Genomic DNA, 21737 nt, shown 5'->3' with positions numbered 1-21737 from the left:
CGTCAAATAGACACGTGTATCAGCATCTGTCTGGGGTGATCCAGACACAATTCAACAGTGCTAAAAGCAGGTGTGACAAAGTTCAAAACATCTTGTAATCTCAAACCACTTTCAGAGATGGTCATGGTCACTATGGCCACAGTTGTAGTGTAAACTATAATGTATCTTGAAGCATCCCAGAAAATATGCAATCAATGTGGCAAAACAAGGGTTTTTAAGATGAAATGTGTTATGTCTTCATCACTAGCTTCACCAAATAGAACTGCGAAAATCAGTGTTTTCAGACCAATTCAAAAAAAAATTGTTGGTCATCCATTGGTTGAACAAACAGAGAGTCCCAACCCCCTTGGTTACCATTGCTTGCTCTGACAGGCTTTGCAGAACTTCCCATATGAATGAATGGGAGATAGCCGTGAACTGCACATTTTTTGGCTAAATATTCTCAAATCTATATGGCATATTTATATTTAGCATATTTATCTGACATTTTTTATATAAAAGAAATTGTTAAAGTACACAGTAATTTGATTTAAAACTGTGGAGATTGTGAATCAGAATTGAGGCAATCGATTATTACAGTCACTTAAAAAGAGAAAAGTGTCATTTGATACACACCTGATAACTTTAATGTACGTGAAAAGAACTGCTCATAATGCCTCATAACACACTCAGTATGATGCTATGTACTCTTCATTTACTATCGCCTTTACTAAGACCTGAATCAATACATAAATTAATAACTGGGGTGCACTCAGTATCTTTTGTATCATCTTGGACTTACACTGACACCTGGCGACTTGGATGCAGCATCATTTAAAATCAATAGGGTAACACTTTAGAATACTGTTCCTTCATTAATGGGTAACTACACAGGAACAAATGAGTAGCACAACATTAACATTTTAGTTACTATTATTAACTAACAAGAAACTGTGATTAACTAATTAGTAAGTAATAGCACACAGATGAATGTAGTAGTTCGCTATTAGCTAATCAAAAATAACTACTATTTTTCATAACTCCTGAAGAACTACTAAATAACTATACTGTTTCATAATTCATGCTAAACTAATCAAGAACTAATGCAGCACAAAAGTTTAGCCTTTAATGATTAATCACTACTGTTAACTAATACACAAGATTTTCTACCTAATCAATAAGTAATAGCAGACTTATGACTGGGGTTAGCTATTAGTAACTAGCAAATGTTGTTATGCCTTCTATAGAAAACTATATACTAAGGGGTCATTTTAAATACATCAGAGCTCAAGTCAAGACTCGTGCTGGAGTCTATGTATACAACAAGTCAAATCTGTTTACCTTAATTTCACTTATGGATTTATTAACATGTGAACTTGTGAAGTAATTAACTGTTAATAAACAGGTCATGGCCCTGCTGATGATTATTATTATTACATACTGTATTTAATAAAGATAAGACAGCCAAGGTCAGCACTTGGTGTTATCACTGGAGGGACAAGGAGGAATACTGGACCAAAAGGACTCATCAGCCAACATTACCACAAATGCCATATAAATTGTAGCCTACAGTGATTTATTTTCAGATTTTTTTCCCCCTTCAGGGAGTGGGGGCAGAGTCTTTATGATGTCACCAATTCCAGCACTGGAATGACTATATTTAAATGATTATATTCTATTGAGTGACAAAAATAAAGTATATCTTTACAGAAACAGGACAGTATCCCTCTTGTGCTCTTTAACCAGAAATGAACTTAAAAGAATAACCCCTCTAAATTACTACATTGCCTGGTAGAATATCATTACTAGCCTCACAGGAATATATTGTTCTCCTGGATAGCTCTCTTAACCATTACAAATGAGTACGCTGTTACTGTATGTTTTGGGGTTAGATTGCTATTAAAAATTACTTTGAAAATCATGGTAGCCCCCTTGTAATGACTTTACTGTTACCACATCCTTCTGAAGTAATTATTACACATTTGGAACAGTATTCTAAAGTGAAGATCATGGTAACCCGCTGGTAATGACTAAAGTGTTACTACATCCTTCTAAAGGAGTTATTGACCATTTGGAATAGTATTATAAAGTGAAGATCACGGTAACCTGCTAGTAATGACTAATGTGTTACTACTTCCTTCTAAAGGTGTTAATGACCATCTGGAATAGTATTATAAAGTCAACATAACAGTAACCCGCTAGTAATGACTAAAGTGTTACTACATCATTCTAAAGGTGTTATTGACCATTTGTAACAGTATTCTAAAGTTAAGATAATGGTAACCCGCTAGTAATGACCAAAGTGTTACTACATCCTTCTAAAGGTGTTATTGACCATTTGGAAAAGTATTATAAAGTTAAGATCACGGTAACCCACTAGTAATGACTAACATATTACTACATCCTTCTAAAGGTGTTATTGACCATTTGGAACAGTATTCAAAAGTGAGGATCACGGTAACCCGCTAGTAATGACTAATGTGTTACTACATCCTTCAAAAGGAGTTATTGACCATTTGGAACAATATTCTAAAGTGAACAGCATTATAACCCACTAGTAATGACTCAAGTGTTACCACATCCTTCTGAAGGAATTACTAATAATCTTGAACAGTATTCTAAAGTGAAAACACATTACAAACTATTAAAAGTAACCGAGGTGTTACTTGTTAGTTAATATTGTATAGCCTACTAAAGTATTTGGTTCTGCAATTTATTAATTTAATCAGATACATAAATCAATTGCATAAACATGTAAAAACATTCAAAACATCTTTCTATGACATAAAATTAATTTAACATAAAACGCATAATAAACATTTTATTGCTTTTCTATATCTTTTGTCAAACCTATAGCAGGATATAATGCTTATAAAGGTTCTCACAGTTGCAGCCTACTACACAGGCTATGTGCTGTGAAGGAGTGCTGGAGGCCTTCCACAAGTTTGTCATGCAGTGATTAGTATAAACATTAACTCCACAATCTGCTTTCAAAGCATTACCTTTCAACGTAAAATAAAAAATCAAGCTGAATATAAATGTCTTCAGAAAGTGCGCTGATCTCCAAAAGTCACTGGACAATGACGCTTCTCCGAGGCCGATTCCATCTGTCTGTGTAATTCCTCTAAAATGCTTCTAAAATATATTTTCCATGTGTCCTTTGCCTATTTTTGATCTGAACAGAACTAAACATATCTTAACTGCGTGTCTGTGTTCATCACAGTGCGTGTTCGGTCGGAGCGGCGTGAGCTCGGATCAACACAGAAGAAGCATGGCACGTTCTTTTCCTCGCTTCAGCCCCATCCGCCTCCTCAGCTCCAGCAACCAATGATGATTGGATTAGAGGCTTGATGGACATTTAGTTTTACGATTTTGATTATTTTGTTCAACTAGATTTGTTAAGTTATTCAGAAATCCATAAAACTGATAAATATAAAAATGACTGGAATACATCTACTCTGTGATAAACATATTCTATGACTTAAACATTTATTGTAAAAATATGTTTTTCTTTAAAGAATATTTTTTAAACCTTTAAACTAGATTTTTAAAAGATGTTTCTATATAACATCTCTGACATCCTTATTTGTCATTAACGCATATACAATTAGTAGTTATTTTAATTAAGCCATAGTTAGTTATTAGTTCTCATGAGGCAAATAAAATTCAGTATTTATTGATTAGCTAATAGTAAACTACCACAGTCTTCAGTTTGTAATTACTTACTGATTAGTTAATTGTGTTTCCATATTAGTTAATTGTAGTGACTTAAGTGTTAATGTAGTACTACTCATTTGTCCTGCATTAATCCTGCATAGTTATCTATTAATTAAGGAACAGTATTCTAAAGTGTTACCATCAATAATTTTCAGTTTCAGATGCCATTGTAGAAATTTAGTATTCACAGTCAGCCATGATAACTTTAATCAATGAGTGAAAGTGTCAAATAACATGATGATTACTTAGATTATGTGAGTAGTATTCAGCTGGTCATGTGATTCTAACATGGCAGCCCCCCTGTCCGGACCATCTCCATGCAGAATAAAACAGCTTTTATAAGGTTACTGATATGACTGGAGTCTTAATTTTAATGTGAGCGGTCATTATTTCGTACATATAATGCAAAATTACAATTCATGTCTTTAGGAGTTCAACTTTTTTAATGAGGAAAAAAATAACTGAGTGCATTAAAGTTATAAAAAAAAAAACAAATAAAGTTATTAGCTTTAATTTACCTTGGAGAAAATGTAGGTGTCCTTGCTGATGTTATACATATGTATTTGTTAATGAGGGCTGACACAGTTTAATCCATAGCATGGTCTTCTCGAGATTTAAAGATTTTTTTTTTTTTTTTTTTTAAAGAAAGAACAAAACACAGCGTTGAGGTACCTCTCTAGGTACCTCGAGTCACTATTACAAGTGACCTGGCAACAAATTTATTTATTTTTTTATTTCTATTACAGTTCTGCATAAAGCTACACAAACACACATTATTCCCATAGACTCTTGTTGGAAAAGACAAATGCTTGACAGAGAAATGGCGGATGGCAACAGCCACTAAGATAGGATTGGTAAGAAATGCTTTTAAGGCAGCGCTTAGTGAAGGGTCAATTCACACAATGTTTCAGATTACTATTCTGATAGTGTGACAGTGTTACCCTTTTTAGGTGAAATCAACCTAAGAATGGATTACTTACTGTTGACTCTGAATATTAAGCTGGGAAACGAGAATTAATTTGAACATAGAAAAAACAGTGGTGGTATCAGATGGTAATTTCATGGTACTTTAATATACAGTATATGTACTGTCATGATATACAGTATATGTATATGTCATGATACTGAATGAAAAATTATGAAACACAAGTTTAACATGCTAAAATTAAATAAGGGAACGTCTTGGTTACTGACGTAACCTCTGTTCCCTGATGGAGGGAACGAGATGTTGTGTCGATGTAGTGACACTAGGGGTTCACTCTTGAGAGCCCCGGTCACCTTTGCTTTATTCAGAAAAGGCCAATGAATATTGGTGAGTGGAATTTGCTTGCCACTCTCTGCCCCGGACATACGGGTATAAAAGGAGATGGCGTGCACCACTCATTCAGATTTGTGCTGAGGAGCCGAGAGAGAGTCCCGGCCATGTCAGCGATCGGTTCAGCGCTGCAGCAGGAGGGACACAACGTCTCATTCCCTCCATCAGGGAACAGAGGTTACATCAGTAACCAAGACGTTCGCTGTCTGTCACTCACTCGACATTGTGTTGATGTAGTGACACTAGTGTTCCTATACGAAACACCGCAGGCACTGAACCATGTCACAAGGTATGGAAGAGCGGACACGGGCAGGCTTCTGCATGCCTCACAACAAGCGCTCGACCATGTTGTGATCTTCCAGTGAGTTATGTAAGGCGTCTCCCTGGTCCCGATAGGGGTGGGAGGAGGCACTTACCTGAGGAGGCTACAGGCAGCTAGCCCTTCCTGATTTTTGTATTAAGCAATTTCCCGCCGAGCACCTGCTAGAATAGCACTGGGGAAGTGCTCTTCCCTCTCCAGGAGGGAGAGCACTATGGAGACCACATCCTACCGGAGGGAGGTTAATATGTGGAGAATACCTCACATGGACTTACCGACGGGGAAGTTCACATATGGAATGATGCCACTGGGGAGGACCATATCTACGGAGAGGGTACACAGCAACATTGGCCGAGGCAGAGCTCTGTCGAGTGGAAACACATGGTTCACCTGAGGGGAAACCGAACAGTGGAAATGTGTCATATGGGATTACTGAGGGGGAATCACCACGTATGGAGCACTGAGCCCAAGTACGTGGGCTCACATGAAAAGGGGCATACCACGAGTACTGGGCCTGGCGGCATTACTCCTCCGCTGAGTTTGTCACCGAATAGTGCTTAAGAAATTAAAGAGGCATCCAGTGTTCACCAGTTGTGCGGAACTGTTGTGGACAAGATAGCGGACATTATCACCTTAAAATGGGGAAAGGCGCAAATACAAGCAATACACCCGACCGGCTGCCCGGCCTACCTGTTGTTACCCCATAACACTCGGGTCAAAACCGGTTCTATGCGCAGGTTGTAGAACCTTGCAAAGGTATTGGGTGTAGCCCAACCCCCTGCTCTGCATATGTCCATTAGAGAGGCGCCCCTCGCCAGTGCCCAGGAGGACGCAACACCTCTAGTGGACTGCGCCCGGACTCCCAAAGGGCATGGCAGGTCTTGTGATTGGTAAGCCAGAGAAATGGCATCCACAATCCAATGGGCCAGCCTCTGTTTGGAGACAACTTCCCCCTTCTGCTGCCCTACAATACAGACAAAGAGCTTCTCCAAGTGTCTAAAGCTCTGCATGCGGTCCAGATAGATGTGCAGGGCATGAACTGGACACAGCAACGACAAGGCCGGGTCTTCCTCTTCTGAAGGGAGCGCTTGCAGGTTTACCACCTGATCCCGAAAGGGAGTGGTGGGAACTTTGGGCACGTAACCGGGCCTGGGTCTCAAGATCACGTGAGAGTGTGCCGGCCTGAACTCCAGGCATTTGCTGGTGACAGAGAGCGCCTGCATGTCCCCAACCCTCTTGATAGAAGTGAACACCACCAGGAGGGCCATCTTCAGTGACAAAGTGCTGAGCTCGGCCTGCTCCAGGGGCTCAAAGGGGGCTCTCTGTAGGGCAGGTAGGACCACAGAGAGATCCCAAGAGGGAATCAGATGCGGCCAAGGGGGATTAAATCTCCTTGCGCCTTTGAGGAACATGGTGATCAGGTTGTGCTGCCGTGAGGGTCTCCCATCCAGTGTATCATGATACGCTGCTATAGCAGCCATGTACACCTTCAGGGTGGAGGGATACAGCCATCACTCCAGCCCCTCCTGTAGGAAGGACAACACAGACCCGACCGCACATCTCTGTGGATCTTTCCCATGGGAAGAACACCAATTTGTGAAGAGACACCACTTCAGAGCGTACAGCCACCTCATGGAGGGGGCTCTGGCCTGAGTGATCGTGACTTTCACCGCTGGCGGAAGGCCTGCTAGGACTTCCATGTCCCGTCCAGGAGCCAGACGTGGAGGTTCCAGAGTTCTGGCCGCAGGTGCCGGAGCGTGCCCTGCCCGAGTGAGAAGGTCCTGCCTTAGGGGAATGCACCAGGGAGGGGCTACTGCCAGAAGCATCAGGTCTGAGAACCAAGTCCGGTTGGGCCAGTGAGGCGCAACCATCAGGACTTGTTGCCATCCTCCTTGACTTTGCACAATGTCTGTGCAACGAGGCTCACTGGGGGAAATGTGTACTTGCGCAGCCCCCGAGGCCAGCTGTGCACCAAGGCATCCCTGCCGAGGGGAGCCTCGTACAGGGAGTACCAAAGGAGGCAATAAGAGGACTCTCGGGAGGCGAGCAGGTCCACCTGTGCCTCCCCGAATCTCTCCCAAATTAGCTGGACTGCACGGGGGTGGAGACTCCACTCTCCGTGGAGTGTTACCTGCCATGAGAGCACATCCGCTGCATGGCTGAGGACGCCCGGGAGGTGAGTGGCTCGCAGAGACTTCAACGTCTGCTGACTCCAAAGGAGGAGATGGCGGGCGAGTTGCGACATGTGACGTGAGCATACACCCCTGACGGTTTATGTACGCCATGGTCACTGTGTTGTCTGTCCGGACCAACACGTGCTTGCCCTGAATCAACGGCTGAAGCCTCCGCAGGGCCAGCGATACTGCCAGCAACTCTAGGCAGTTGATGTGCCATTGCAGGTGGGGCCCTGTCGAGAGCCCTGATACTGCCTGCCCGTTGCACATGGCACCCCAGCCTGAATTTGAGGCATCCATCATGACCACGACACGCCTCAAGACCTGCTCTAAGGGACCTCCTGCCCGTAGAAATGCCAGATCTGACCAAGGACTGAAAGTTTGGCAGCACCGTGGCATGATAGTCACACGCTGGGTGCCGTGGCACCATGCCCACCTCGGGACTCGAGTCTGTAGCCAGTGCTGGAGCGGTCTCATATGCATCAACCCGACTGCCGCCGAGGATGCCATATGCCCCAGGAGCCTCTGAAATTGTTTCAGTGGCACTGCTACCTTCTGCCTGAAGTCATTCAGGCAGGCCAGCACCGACTGTGCATGCTCGTTCGTAAGGCATGCCATCATGGTGACCAAGTCCAACAAGAAAAGAGATGCTCTGCACAGGGGAGAGCTTGCTCTTTTCCCAGTTGACCTGAAGCCCCAGTCGGTCGAGGTGCTGAAGCACAAGGTCCCTGTGCACACACAACAGATCTCGAGAGTGAGCTAGGATCAGCCAGTCATCGAGATAATTGAGGATGCAAATGCCCTTCTCCCTTAGTGGGGCCAGGGCAGCCTCTGCGACTTTGGTAAAGATGCAAGGAGACAGGGACAGACCGGATGGGAGGACCTTGTACTGGTATGCTCATCCCTCGAAGGCAAACTGAAGAAGGGGTCTGTGTCGAGGAAGGAACAATACGTGAAAGCACGCATCCTCCAATGCCCGGACGATCTTCTCGGTGGGCGTCTGCTCTGCCTTGATGGAAATCACCCACCCTGGGTGTGATAAAACCAATCATCCCTCTGGTGCCATTAACGCAGAGGCTGGAAGCCTGGTTAGCGCTTTCCAGGCCGTCGCGATGGCTCATCAGGACGATCCGTCTCGGCTACGCGATCCAGTTCCCCAGACAGCCGCCCAGGATCAGTGGCATGCTCTCCACCATGGTGCGAGGCAAGGATGCCTCGGTCCTTCGGGCGGAGGTCACCTGAGCATTGGAGAATGACCCAGGGAATGAGGAAACTGCTCTTTTATTGACAATTTGTGTGCCGGGGCCCAGAAGGCACCCGGCGATGTTGCGAGGGTACTCACCTCATGCTGGCCCAGGGGCGGGAGTGGGGCAGGAGTGGGGCCTGTGCACACACCTGGGTCAGGCCAGTCAATGACAGACCCTTATCCCTGGGTCGCCTGACTCAGGGCTGCTTCGAAGCCCGTCCGGGGTTCTTGGTGGCCGGCTGACGGGCAGGCGGTGTTGCCTTCCTGTGGGAGGATCTTCTTCTCAGAGGCCGGCATACGGGCTCTGATGGTGTGGGAGCCAGGGCCGACACCACAGGAGGACAGACCTGGCGAGAGGCAGATGGGGCGCGGGACTTCGGAGGCCTGTAGGCGGCCGAGTCGTGACATGGCAGGTGTTTGATGGCCTCTGTCTGCTTCTTCACCATCGAGAACTGATGGGCGAAGTCTTCGACAGTGTTGCCAAAGAGTCCCCTCAAAGACGCCTTCTCGTCGTCACGAATATCCACAAGGTTGAGCCACAGGTGCCACTCTTGGACCACCAAGGTGGACATTGTCCGGCCCAGGGCACGCGCCTTGACTTTTGTCACCCATAGAGCGAAGTCGGTCATGGTGCGTAGTTCCTGCATAAGCCCTGGGTCAGTCCTACCCTTGTGCAAATCTTTAAACACCTTGGCCTGGTGGACCTGCAGGATAGCCATGGCATGCAGGGCGGAGACGGCCTGACCCTCGGCATTGTAAGCCTTCGCCACTAGTCACAAAGGAAACGTACACACCTAGGAAGGGAGCCTTGGTTGGTTCCTCCAGGTGGCTGCGCCCTGCGGGCATAAATGCACCGCTACAGCGCGCTCTACCTGGGGAAGCTCGACATATCTCTTAGCTGCTCCACCGTCAAGGGTAGTTAGGGTGGACGAGCCCGTGAAGCGTGTACGGGCAGAGAAAGGTGCTTTTCACGACTTCATGAGCTCCTCGTGCACTTCCGGGAAGGAGCCCAGAAACCAATCATCCAGCCACGTACGCTCAGGGCAGCAGAGGGTTCCACTCAAGCCCGATGTTCGTGGCGGCCCGGGCAAGCACGGCTGCCAACTCAGTGTCCGCCTCATCCTGAGCTCTACCGCCCAAAAGTGGGAGCTCAGAAGATTCGTCCACTTCTGAAAGCAGAAGCCCACCCTCTGATGCTGCGACCGTTAACTCATCCTCGTCGCGAGCCCCTAACGAGACATGAAATCCACCTTGAGGCAGACCGCCTGCATCACTCGTGAACTCTACCGGGCAGAACGAGCATGCTGGAGGATGGGGATTGTGCCGGCGGAAACGCTCCCATATCTACATCCAGATCACCCACAGTGCTCACCAACCCAGCCGCCTGAGTTTCATCCCAGGACTGACCGGGTCGGGAAGCAGCCGTGGTGGCTCTCTGCTTCACGAAGAAGGAAGAGAGCCACGACCGCAACGTTATCATGGGCATGTTCTCACAGCTGGTGACCCAAGCACTCGAGACAGATTTCGTGGCCATCTGGTGGGGAGAGATAACGGCCACACCCAGTAGCACAAAGGCGAAAGAACATCTTTAAAAAGACGCCAGTCGTTTGTGCGAGCTCTTTTAGAGAAAATATACTCTTTTGAATATACTCTTTTTACACCTGTGGACTCAGCTGCCGAAGCACCTAGGGGAATCACAACACTCGAACATGCGAGGGTGACCGCTGATATCCGCCGTAATTCCAGCAGCAGAAAGTAAGGTGATGGTATGAACACACACATGCGCTCGACTCCGAAGTACAAGTCTGAATGATTGGTGCACACCAGCTCCTTTTATACCCGTATGTCCGGGGTGGAGAGTGGCATGCAAATTCCACCCGCCAATTTTCACTGGCCTTTTCTGAATAAAGAAAAGGTGATTAGGGCTCTCAAGAGCAAACCTCTAGTGTCACTACATCGACACAACGTCGAGTGAGTGACAGACAGGAAAACAATGTTAGCTGCTGTATTGCAAACTAATAACAAACTAGTGCACTTGCCCATTTCAATGGAACATTATGGGTTAAATACAAAAACGTTACTTCTATCATTCCTCAGTTTGTATAACTAAAAACATAAGTGTAATGCACTTCCAGAAGACTTGTCTGCTAGACGTCCACTGTAAGTGCATTAATCTAAACACATTTTCCCCATTCTCTTTTACAAACTGAAGGACAAGTTTAGGTCAAGGCTGGTTTATGTTGGCCAGTGCTGGTTTGGTGCTGGTCTAGCTGGTGGACCAGCTTAGCCATGATTTTCACAAGCAAAACCTAGTTGGTGAAGCTGGTTGACCAGCATGGTCCTATCGATAAAGCTGGTAAGGCTAGTTTAAAAGCCTGGTGGGTACACTAGCATACCAGCATCCCATGCTGGTGGACAAGCACCCAAAACACAACATAAGCTGGTGACTAGCAATGCTGGTCATTTCAGCAGGGAGGAGGACGACAAGGGCTGAAAGCAGCATTTGTTGTCAGGTCTCTGTGGGTCAAACCTTTAGTAGGTTTGCTAGCTGGTTGGTGGAACTGCTCCACAGTGCAACAAAAAAGGCCAGTGTTTCAAGCACAATGATGTGGAATAAATCAATTAGATTTTTTGCTGCCACTTTCCAATGTCTTCCAATTGTCCAGCTGAGTTAGGTCTTTTCCAGCTGGAATGTGGCTCATCTATAAATGGTAATGAGACTCAGTGGGCATGAAACACACAGAGAAAGAGTCAAATACATTCAAACTGACCTTCTCTGATACCTTCTGCTGCTGCCAATGTTTCTGTCAGCACATTTTGCTTGGCTGCAAGGTGTTACATTGCATTTACAGAGGAGTCAAATCCCCCCCGTATTCTGGCAGCTTGTCTGGATTCAGCTGAAACACCACCTAATGGGCCAAACAGGAAAAAGACACCCCCTACTCATAACACAGCTCTGATAATAATTACTGGAGCGGCTTTGCTTCAGAACGCCTCTGCAGAAGAGCACAGCTCTCAGAAAACATGCTCGAGTGGGAGGAGAGCTTAACATGATTGTAGGGCTGGGCAATATGGCTACAGAAATTACATCTCACTATTTTTCAGTTTATTGACAATATACTGTACATCTCGATAATTATGTTTTTGTTCTGAAATGTGCTAAAAACACAAGCCCATGAGCCGCACGCTTGCACAGAACAATGTGTCACCCGATCATTCTGAAGCGCACGCAGATCATGTTTATGTCTTAATTCGCAGCTTTTGGCAGTTTAATAATCACATATGACCATTTAGCCATTTTGAATTTATTTTGATTAATTGTGCAGCCCTGAAGGACCGTAAAATTAGTTTACTGATTAGTTTATGAAACTTAATGGCCAAATAAAAAGCACATTAAAATAAATGCGATATTCACCATATTGCTTAATTTTATATCGTCAGCAAAATCACCACGATTATATCATGAACATTCTACATTTCCCCTAGCCCTATATGAAGTTGGCTTTGTCTGCCCTCAACAAATAAAACTCAGAGAAACAGATGTCTACCTGTATGTTTCATATTTTAGACACCACATAGGTCAATATTAAAAGCTAGCCTAGCCCCATAAAAATAAGAAGTCAAGGACTGTTATTACCATTATCTGCATCTGCAGATGATAAATCTGTGGTTATTGATGCTTTATTCTCACTAGCATTATTATCTTGTTGTATTTTTTGTAACTGATTCAACTTTGGACCACTTTCAGTCAAAAATACACAATGAGAATATAACAAAATACATCCTACAAGCTGAGGAGTTTTTGCTGATGTACTCAATTTGAACACATTTGTCATTGGTATTGTGCGTCATTTAAAAAAACTTTACTCATCAAGGTCTAAATAGGACAACATTGCTAAGCAACATGCTCAATATGAACACTCTAAGAGAAATAGCAGCAAAAAAATGCAATTCTTGAGTCAATTCTCTGATGCTAGCAGTGTCTGAGCCAAAACAAAAGCAGGAGGATTTCTAAAACGGATCAGAGGGGCTGTTGAATTATTCAGCTCACACTAACGAAGAATTAAACTAATCTATCTGCCAGTGACAGACGCAGTTTTCTGTGGCGCTGCAGGCGGGTGACACACAGAATGTGGCGGTGAAGCTGAAGGGTTAGCATGAGTCGCTAATCAAAAATGAAATGCTCACTTAATATGAGCTTGAGAGCTTGTGTAAGTGAACATGACGAGAGATCTCATTTGTATGACCAGGTTTGTGTTACTCTTAGTGTTCCTACTGAAAGAAGAAGAAAAAAAGCTTAAACCTGCCTAACTGTGTTTACAACTCTTTGTCTAATCTTATTTTTAATCAATATAGTTTCTTCTTCCATCTCTTGAGCTGCTGAACTACTGTACTGTCTGAGTTTGACTGATCAAAGGAAACATCAGTGCATTCTGGGAGGAGAATCACTGACAGTGTGGCTTTATACATGATTCACCATCACAGTGGTCAGACTCTGAAAGAGACAGCATTATATATGCCCCATGCCCCATGTCAGATGGTCAAATGACAGATAATGTGTTCTTTTCATGTCACAACCTTCACATTTGAAATGTGGTACTCTACCTTTTGTTAAACAGCTCAGGATGGCGGCTCTTGGCATCTGTGTCATAGACAAAGTGCTCTTGGGAGATGGAGATGATGTTGTTAAGGCTGTTGTTCTTACTGATGGTGACGACAGGATATCCCATCTGCAGAGTCCAGTGGTCCATGAGCAACGTGATGTTGATATCTTTCCCCTCCCTCTGCATGACCTGTGACACAAACATCACACATCAAAACATCATACACATGTATCACTGTATGCATTTCAGCATTTCAACCATCTGTATGGCTCACAGTAAAGGGATTGTGTGTGAATAGTGTCAGTGGAAGTGAGTTGTGTTGTTGGTCCAGTGAGACTCTTTTTGACAGAATATGACCTGACAATTGTGAATATTGAAATATGAGACTGAACTAGGCTTGTATGAGGTGAATTTGATTGATTTGTGTCATCCAGCTATTATAAAATCCAGCATATTATGCACAAAACCACACATAAAACACATCAAAGATAGACTTCAATCATCTATCGATGACTCACGGTTTGCTTATGTGAGAATATAGTAGAAGAAGCTCTGCTGAATGTTCCTACAATACATTATGAATCTTTTCTGTAGGATGGCTTTAGAGAAGCTGGTGTATTTTTGCAGTGTCAGAAATAATTAAAGGAAGTGAAGGCTGTTCCAGCGATGGTTCGTGAGTTTGACAAAGGGCTTTGTGGGCGTTAAGCACAGGCAGATTATTGCAGCAAATTGGATGTCATGACACAGCACATATAAGTATTCATTAGTTGATGGGGCATCACACTAGTTTATGTGTCTTACACACAAACATACATGGAGTGGATACAGTGCTCCTTATAAGACCGCTTCACATAAATTCACCTTTAAATCCTTTCTCCTCTGAAAGGGAGAATGAAGCACATCAGCCGGCATTAAAGAGAGTGATGCAAATGACAAAACGCTTCATATGATAGTGAAAGCTGCTAAATGTCCTGCTGTTCCTTTTCAAAGTATAATTAGTTTGAGATGCTAGTGAAAGTAATCTCATTAAAGACACTTTTAGAGACTTGCTGAGAGTTATGTGACTTTAAAAAGCTAATCTCCGTGCTGTGAGCTGATGACTTGAACACAAACACTTAACTTCACTCTGATTATGATTGTTGACTACAAATTGTTTACTTTCTTTTTACTCTCTTCTCACTTTTTCTCAGACTTATCTCTCCCTTTTAGCTTTATTATGTCCTCATCTTTCTCTTAAAATTTAAATCTTAAGAGTAGAACTGTCAGAATTGGTGCATTAACGCAAGCGATTAATTAAAAAAGTTTAATGCGTAATTGTTTTACTAATCATGATTAACGCATTGACTGTTAATACAACATAAACATTTTTGTGAAGGGTGGAACCTTTGTAATGTGTCCACCTGAAGTCATTACACTGATTCACGCCACAGAGCCAGAGCCCTTCTACCAAGAGGAGCCTACAAGATTAGCATGAAACAGCATACCGCGGTGGTCCCATAGACATTATATTGGCAGTAATGTTGTAACATGCTACTTGGCTGTTATACTCTCTCCTATGATAAAGCCGCGGAGGTTGTTATCTCAATAAATAAAAGAAACTCTGAGAGCACTTCCCTGTCAGCGATAAAATGATTGAGCAAGGCAAAACCTTTCCGTGTTGATATGAGTTGATGTCAATAGGCATTAATTCATGGTGTTTATGTTTGGTTATATAATTACATTTGACCTATATACAGTACAGTGTTTGAATGTTTAAGTGCTCAGGGGTGCACTGAGGGAATTTAAGTAGGTTTTACACACACAATTTCACTCACTGACCCCAGTAATGATGCCCTCATGAGGATAGAGGTCTTATACACAGAAGTTATCACACAAGATCTATGTGTCAAATCTCACCTCAGACATTTTGTTCCACAGGTCATCTCTCGCTGCGTTCCCGTACATGTGCGTCATCAAGTAATCCTGCAAACAGACAGAGACGCAAATACATTATCATGCAAAAAACAAGAAATATGCATTACATTTTTTTTTTTTTTTTTTTTTTTTTTTTTTTTTAGCTCAAACATTGGAAAAGAAACAAACAGGTTTTTGAAAACTCGAACAATAACATTACTAATCCTCTCAATTCAAAGTCTAATATACAATATGCAAATGAACAGCAGCAGTTTGGGTGTGATTGGCTGTCAGTTCAAGAAAGGAGGCTAATTAGAGGCTGATTCTGATGTTCAACTCAATGCTGCATCAGCGTCTCACAGAGTAAGATACAAATGCACAACAGCATTCCCCTTTTAGGTGCCACTTATTTTAGCCTTTGCTTCATGAATTGTAACTCTAATGGGACATATGTTTCAGCGTAGACCAGAGCCATCATGAGAGATTTGAGCAAATTGCACTGGGACCATGAAGCCGTCCAGCTGAACTCAATCTCACTACCTGCTCTGCTGAGCTCTCAGAGATTCTGGGATTTGATCTGGAGCAAAACCAGATTTACATCACCATCCTGCTGGATTTGATTTAAACCAATGAAATCCCTCATCTGGAGACAGACATGAATGGAATGAAGGTGAAGGACCCTGGGCAGGGCTTAAATGACATACCCAAAAGTAAGAGCTTATAACTAAAAAAAAAAAAAAAAAAAAAAAATGCAAATGCATGGTATACATTTTTAGAAAACCTTTTGAAATTTGAAGAAAATATATTTTGATCACGCTCAGTGACTCTCATGATATAACACTGCTGACAAAACACACAAAACATGAGCTCTAAAAAAATACACTGCACGCACAATTATTAGGCAAGTGAGTATTCTGATCTTATCATTATTTATATGCAAATTTTCGAACTCCAAACCATATAAACTTGAATGCTTATTGGATTCAATAATTTTCAGGTGATATATATTTGTGTAATGAGGGAGGGTGTGGTGAAAATGACTAACACCTTATATCAAGGTGTGCACAATTATTAGGCAGCTTCATTACCCCAGGTAAAATGGGCCAAAAAAGAGATTTAACTGGCACTGAAAAGTCAAAAATTTTAAAATGCCTTTCAGACGGATGCAACACTCTTGAAATGGCTAAGCTATTGATGCGTGACCACCGGACAATCAAACATTTTGTTGTGAATATTCAACTGGGGTGCAAAAAACACATGGAGAAGAAAAGGTACAAATTAACTGCAAAAGACTTGAGAATTAAATGTGAATCTACCAGGAACACATTATCCTCCAGTGCCACCATATTCCAGAAATGCAACCTACCTGGAGTGTCCAGAAGTACAAGGTGTCAAGTGCTCAGAAACATGGCCTAGGTCAAGAAGGCTGAAACACGACCACCACTGAATAAGATTCACAAGTTGAAGCATCAATATTGGGCAAATAAATACCTGAAGACAGAAACTCAAAGGTTTTATGGACAGATGAAATGAGAGTGACTCTTGATGGACCAGATGGATGGGCCCGTGACTGGATCACTAATGGACACAGGGCACCACTTCGAGTAAGGCACTAGCAAGGTGGAGGAGGGGTACTGGTATGGGCTGCTATCATTAAGGATGAGGTAGTTGGACCATTTTGAGTTGAAGATGGACTGAAACTCAACTCACAAACCTACTGCCAGTTTCTGGAAAGTACTTCCTTCAAGCAGTGGTACAGAAAGAAGTCCTCAGCATTCAAGAAGGACATGATTTTTCAAGAAGGACATGATTTTTATGCAGGACAATGCTCCATCACATGCATCCAAATACTCCACTGCTTGGCTAGCCAGCAAGGGCCTCAAAAATGCCCAAATAATGACTTGGCCCCCTTCCTCACCTGACTTAAATCCTATTGAGTACTTGTGGGTTCTTCTCAAATGTTAAATTTACAGTGAGGGAAGACAATACACCTCTTTGAACAGCATTTGGGAAGCTGTGGTTGTTGCTTCAGCGAAAGTTGATTGTGAACAGATCAAGAAACTGATAGACTCCATGGATGGAAGGCTCATGGCAGTTATTGAAAAAAGGGTGGCTATATAGGTCACTGAATATTTTTGAAAGGCCACAAATGTTATTTAATTGTCATTTTGTGTTACTTATTTGTTGCACTTACTTTAAAAATTGAGAATAAACAATTGAGTTGGGAGAATTTCTTTTAATTTAGTTACAATAACATTTTGGATTGACTGAGAGCATTGTGTTTGTTCAACAACAAAATTTATCCCCACAATTTGCCTAATAATTGTGCATGCAGTGTACACTTTTCAGTTATTATTCATTTTTGACATTTTACCTTTTAGACAGTAAGTATGAACGGTCATAAAACTATGTTTAAAAAAGTGTTGATTGTAAAATGCAATACAAAGATATAGCATTTGGAACCATGGTCCCCAAAGTGGACTTGGAAAACTATGAATGCAAAAATTATATATATATATATATATAACTCAGCAAAAATAGAAACGTCCTCTCAATTTCAACTGCTCTTCGCTGGCCATGGCAGAACACTGACATTCCTGTCTTGCAGGAAATCACGCATTGAACGAGCAGTATGGCTGGTGGCACTGTCATGCTGGAGGGTCATGTCAGGATGAGCCTGCAGGAAGGGTACCACATGAGGGAGGAGGATGTATTCCCTGTTACGCACAGCGTTGAGATTGCCTGCAATGACAACAAGCTCAGTCCGATGATGCTGTGACACACCGCCCCAGCCCATGACGGACCCTCCACCTCCAAATCAAACCCGCTCCAGGAGAGCCACGTGATGCCATGCGAAGGGCAGATGTGTGAGAGACAGCTCTGCGTACTTTGCTTTTTTTTTAAAATTATTTTCATGATATAATCTGGTGAAATTCGATACAACCAGTTACACATTTGCTGTTTGAGGTAAACATGGCAAAGAAGTCAAAATCCTCAGGCTCTGGAGACATCAAAAGACACTTACAGGTTCAAGATGAAAGCCCAGACAGGCCTGTGGACCGGGGACTCGATTTGGATGGCGCGGTGGGAGAAGGAATCCAGCGTCAACTGTCCAACATGTCGGTGATGTTGACGAAGGTACTTACGGACTTGGAAGATCTCGCTGTAATACGTCGATCGATTACGGTGATGGAAAACAAATTCTCTGAATTAGTCAAAAGAGTGACAGATGTTGAGATGAGTCGATTATTTGGAGTCATCAGAGAGGGAATTAGCCCCTAATCTGCCCGCGACCAAAGTTGATTTGGAACGTGTTCTTGAAAAGCTTGAAGATCTTGAGAATAGAAGCCGCAGGAATAACATTCGAATTGTTGGAATTCCTAAGCATGAGGAGGGCAGGGATATGGTGAAATTCCTAGATGAGCTTTTCCTGAGTCTGCTCGACATAACAGGCCACAAGCTGGAAATCGAGCGAGCTCTCAGAGTCCCAGCTCACAGATCTGCTGAGGGAGAAAGGCCCTGATCGATTCTGGCCAAATTTTTGAGATCATCCGATAAAGATCACGTGTTGTGCCAGGTGAGGAGCAAAGGAAAGCTTTCTTGGAAGAATCACAATATTTTCTTGTTCCCGGATTTTGCGAACTCAATGAGAGAAACGCGATCGGTTTAAGGAATGCAAGAAACTCTTACATCAGCGGAAGGTCACTTTTGCTCTGATGTTTCCGGCCAAACTGAGAATAAACACCAAGGACGACAGCAAAGTATTTACATGTCCCAATCAGGCAATGTCTTTTATTGAAACAATGGGTGAGTAACCATTGGGTGTTTTTCTTGTGAGTGGATTGACTCACTGTACATACTCTGGCTTTCAGAGGAAGCTGGGCGCCATTTTTGTTTCTTTTTGCGTTGGCTCCGCCGAGCGGCTGGAGTTTGTTTTGTGGATTAACACTTTTCCTTAAAGAAACTTTTGCATTGACGGAAGATCACTTTTACAATGAAGTTCCCGGGCAGATTGAGAATAGGCACTACGGATGACCACAAAATATCTATATGCCCACACAATGGATGTCTTTTATAAAGTTGGCGGACTGTGTAAATCATGGGATATACTTTTATGTGGCCTCTGAGTGAATTGACTCTTGACCATCCGAGGAACCAGGATGCGTGTTTCGTTTCCTTTCGTGCTGGTTCCGCCTAGCGGTTGGAATTTGTTTTGTTAAATAACACTACTTTGGGACAGTTATGGATGAATCTGTCTGTTCCTTATGCTTATGCCTCCTGTTGGCTGGAGTATGATTTGTGGAGTATTTTCGTTGGACATTGGAATGATTACATCATCTGCTGCACTCATCAGCTGGCTCACTGAAGATTTGTTTGTCTGTCAGAGGAAATGAATGGCTTTTTATCAGCTGGAATTTGTTTTGTGAAGGAACACACCTTCGAGACAGTTCTGTGAATGAGTCTGCACGTTCTTTGTGTTTATTCTGCTAGTTGGCTGGGGTTTGTTTTACAAAATATTTGATGTTAAATTGAGCAATCCAATAACAAAGATGACGTGGGGGCTCTCGTAGGTGTACATGAACTCTTTGAGTTTAAAGGGATTGACGCCGGTTGGCGCTTTCATGCGCAGAGTTAATGCACACGTTTTTCTTTTTTCTGTTTGTTTTGATCAGGGGGAAGTTCTGGGTTTTATTGTTGCATTATTGTTGAAATGTGGTCTTCATAATTTAGTTTTTGGCACACAATTTATCTTTTCTATTATATCAAAATGTCAAATGTTAATGTGAGTGTACTATCTCTCTCCACAAGGAATGTGAATGGGTTGGGGCACCCCATAAAAAGAAGGAAGGTTATTTCTTTTCTTAAACATAAGAAATATGATATAGTGTTTCTTCAAGAAATGCATCTTTCCCCACAGGAAGCTGAAAAATTTGGGAAGATATGGGGTGGACATGTTTTCTTTAGTGCTGGCTCAAGTAAGAGCAAGGGAGTCATTATATTGGTAAATAAACATTTACAATTCAAATGTCTCAAACAGTTTAATGATAAATTAGGAAGAGTCATTACTGTTTTAGCAGAAATTCAGGGGCAAAGACTGATTTTGGCTAATATTTATGCGCCTAACGCTGATGATCAGGGCTTTTTTATAGATCTTGAAGGGATGTTGCAAGTCGCTGGTACTCCTCATGATATAATTTTGGGAGAATACTTTAATCTTTTGATGGACCTTTATCATAGTGAAGCAAAAGTGTGTAAGCCCCCTAGAGCAACATTGACGCTTCACAGGATGTGTAAAAATCTTGGTCTTACAGATATTTGGAGACTTTTGAACCCATCTGGTAGAGACTATAAATGTTTTTCATCAGTCTATAATAAGATTTATTCTAGAATAGATTATTTATTTATTTATTTATTTATTTATTTATTTTGATATCCAAATCCCCCATTTCATCTGTTGTTGATTGCTCAATTGGAAACATTTTAGTCTCGGATCACGCCCTGGTGAATTTAGAGGTGTTGCCACATATAAAGAAAAATAAATCATATAGTTGGCGCCTTAATGTATCCCTTTTGCAAAATCCTGATTTCCAACAAATGTTAAAGACTGAAATCAGTGTTTATATGGAGACCAACTGGTCCTCGGTATCCTCTGTGGGCGTGGCTTGGGAGGCACTTAAGGCGGTTCTTAGGCGTCGGATCATACAGTATGCCTCATTCATCAAAAAATCCAAAGCACGAGAACTCGTGGAGCTGGAAGGAAATATTAAAAGTGTAGAGGCAGAGCTGAAGCGCCATATGTCATTTGATGGCCTCAGAGAACTGACCCGATTGAAATATAGATATAATACTATTTTGTCACAGAAAGTGGAGTTTTGGTTATTCAGGGCAAGACAGTCATACTTTGAGTCGGGGGACAAAGCAGGGAAGCTTTTGGCTAGATATATAAAGCAGAGAGAGTCTCTTTCTATCATTCCCTCAGTGAAATCTGCTGATGGTGAAATTTTTACCTCAGACATTGATATTAATAATGCCTTTAAAGAGTTCTATCTGATCTTTATAGTTCCTCGTCTTCGTCTACTGATGAAGATATTAGAAACTTTGTGGAACCATTAGATCTTCCTAAACTGAAGACTGAGCAAAAAACCTCTTGATTCTGAGATAACATTGGAGGAGCTTGACGAGGTAATTAAGTCCGTACCTACTGGCAAGGCTCCGGGGCCAGATGGTTTTGCTGCATAATTTTTTAGATCCTGTGCTACAGAACTGGCTCCACTTTTGTTAGAAGTTTATACTGAATCATTAAAGAATGGAAAGCTTCCTCCAACCATGACACAAGCCCAGATCAGTCTGATTCTTAAAAAGGACAAAGATCCAAGCGAGAGTAAAAGTTACTGTCCAATCTCCCTGATCCAACTAGATGTAAAAATTTTGTCAAAAATTTTGGCTAACCGATTAAGTAAGGTTATGATATCTCTTATAGATCAGGTGG

At 42.6% G+C, this 21737-nt stretch overlaps 1 protein-coding gene across 1 annotated transcript in view; it reads right to left on the bottom strand.

The window, feature by feature from the left end:
- LOC127435402 (thyrotropin-releasing hormone-degrading ectoenzyme-like) overlaps positions 1–21737 on the bottom strand; it is a 215769-nt gene that overhangs the window by 47455 nt on the left and 146577 nt on the right. The window contains exons 9-10 of the mRNA XM_051688862.1: positions 15251–15316; positions 13356–13543 (exon numbers count right to left, since the gene is read on the bottom strand). Of these exons, the coding sequence (XP_051544822.1) occupies positions 13356–13543; positions 15251–15316 (254 nt within the window). The remainder of the gene's footprint in view (positions 1–13355; positions 13544–15250; positions 15317–21737) is intronic.

This window comes from Myxocyprinus asiaticus, chromosome 45, assembly GCF_019703515.2.
Source record: "Myxocyprinus asiaticus isolate MX2 ecotype Aquarium Trade chromosome 45, UBuf_Myxa_2, whole genome shotgun sequence".
Lineage (NCBI taxonomy): Eukaryota > Metazoa > Chordata > Actinopteri > Cypriniformes > Catostomidae > Myxocyprinus > Myxocyprinus asiaticus.
This window is presented reverse-complemented; position numbering and strand designations above follow the sequence as displayed.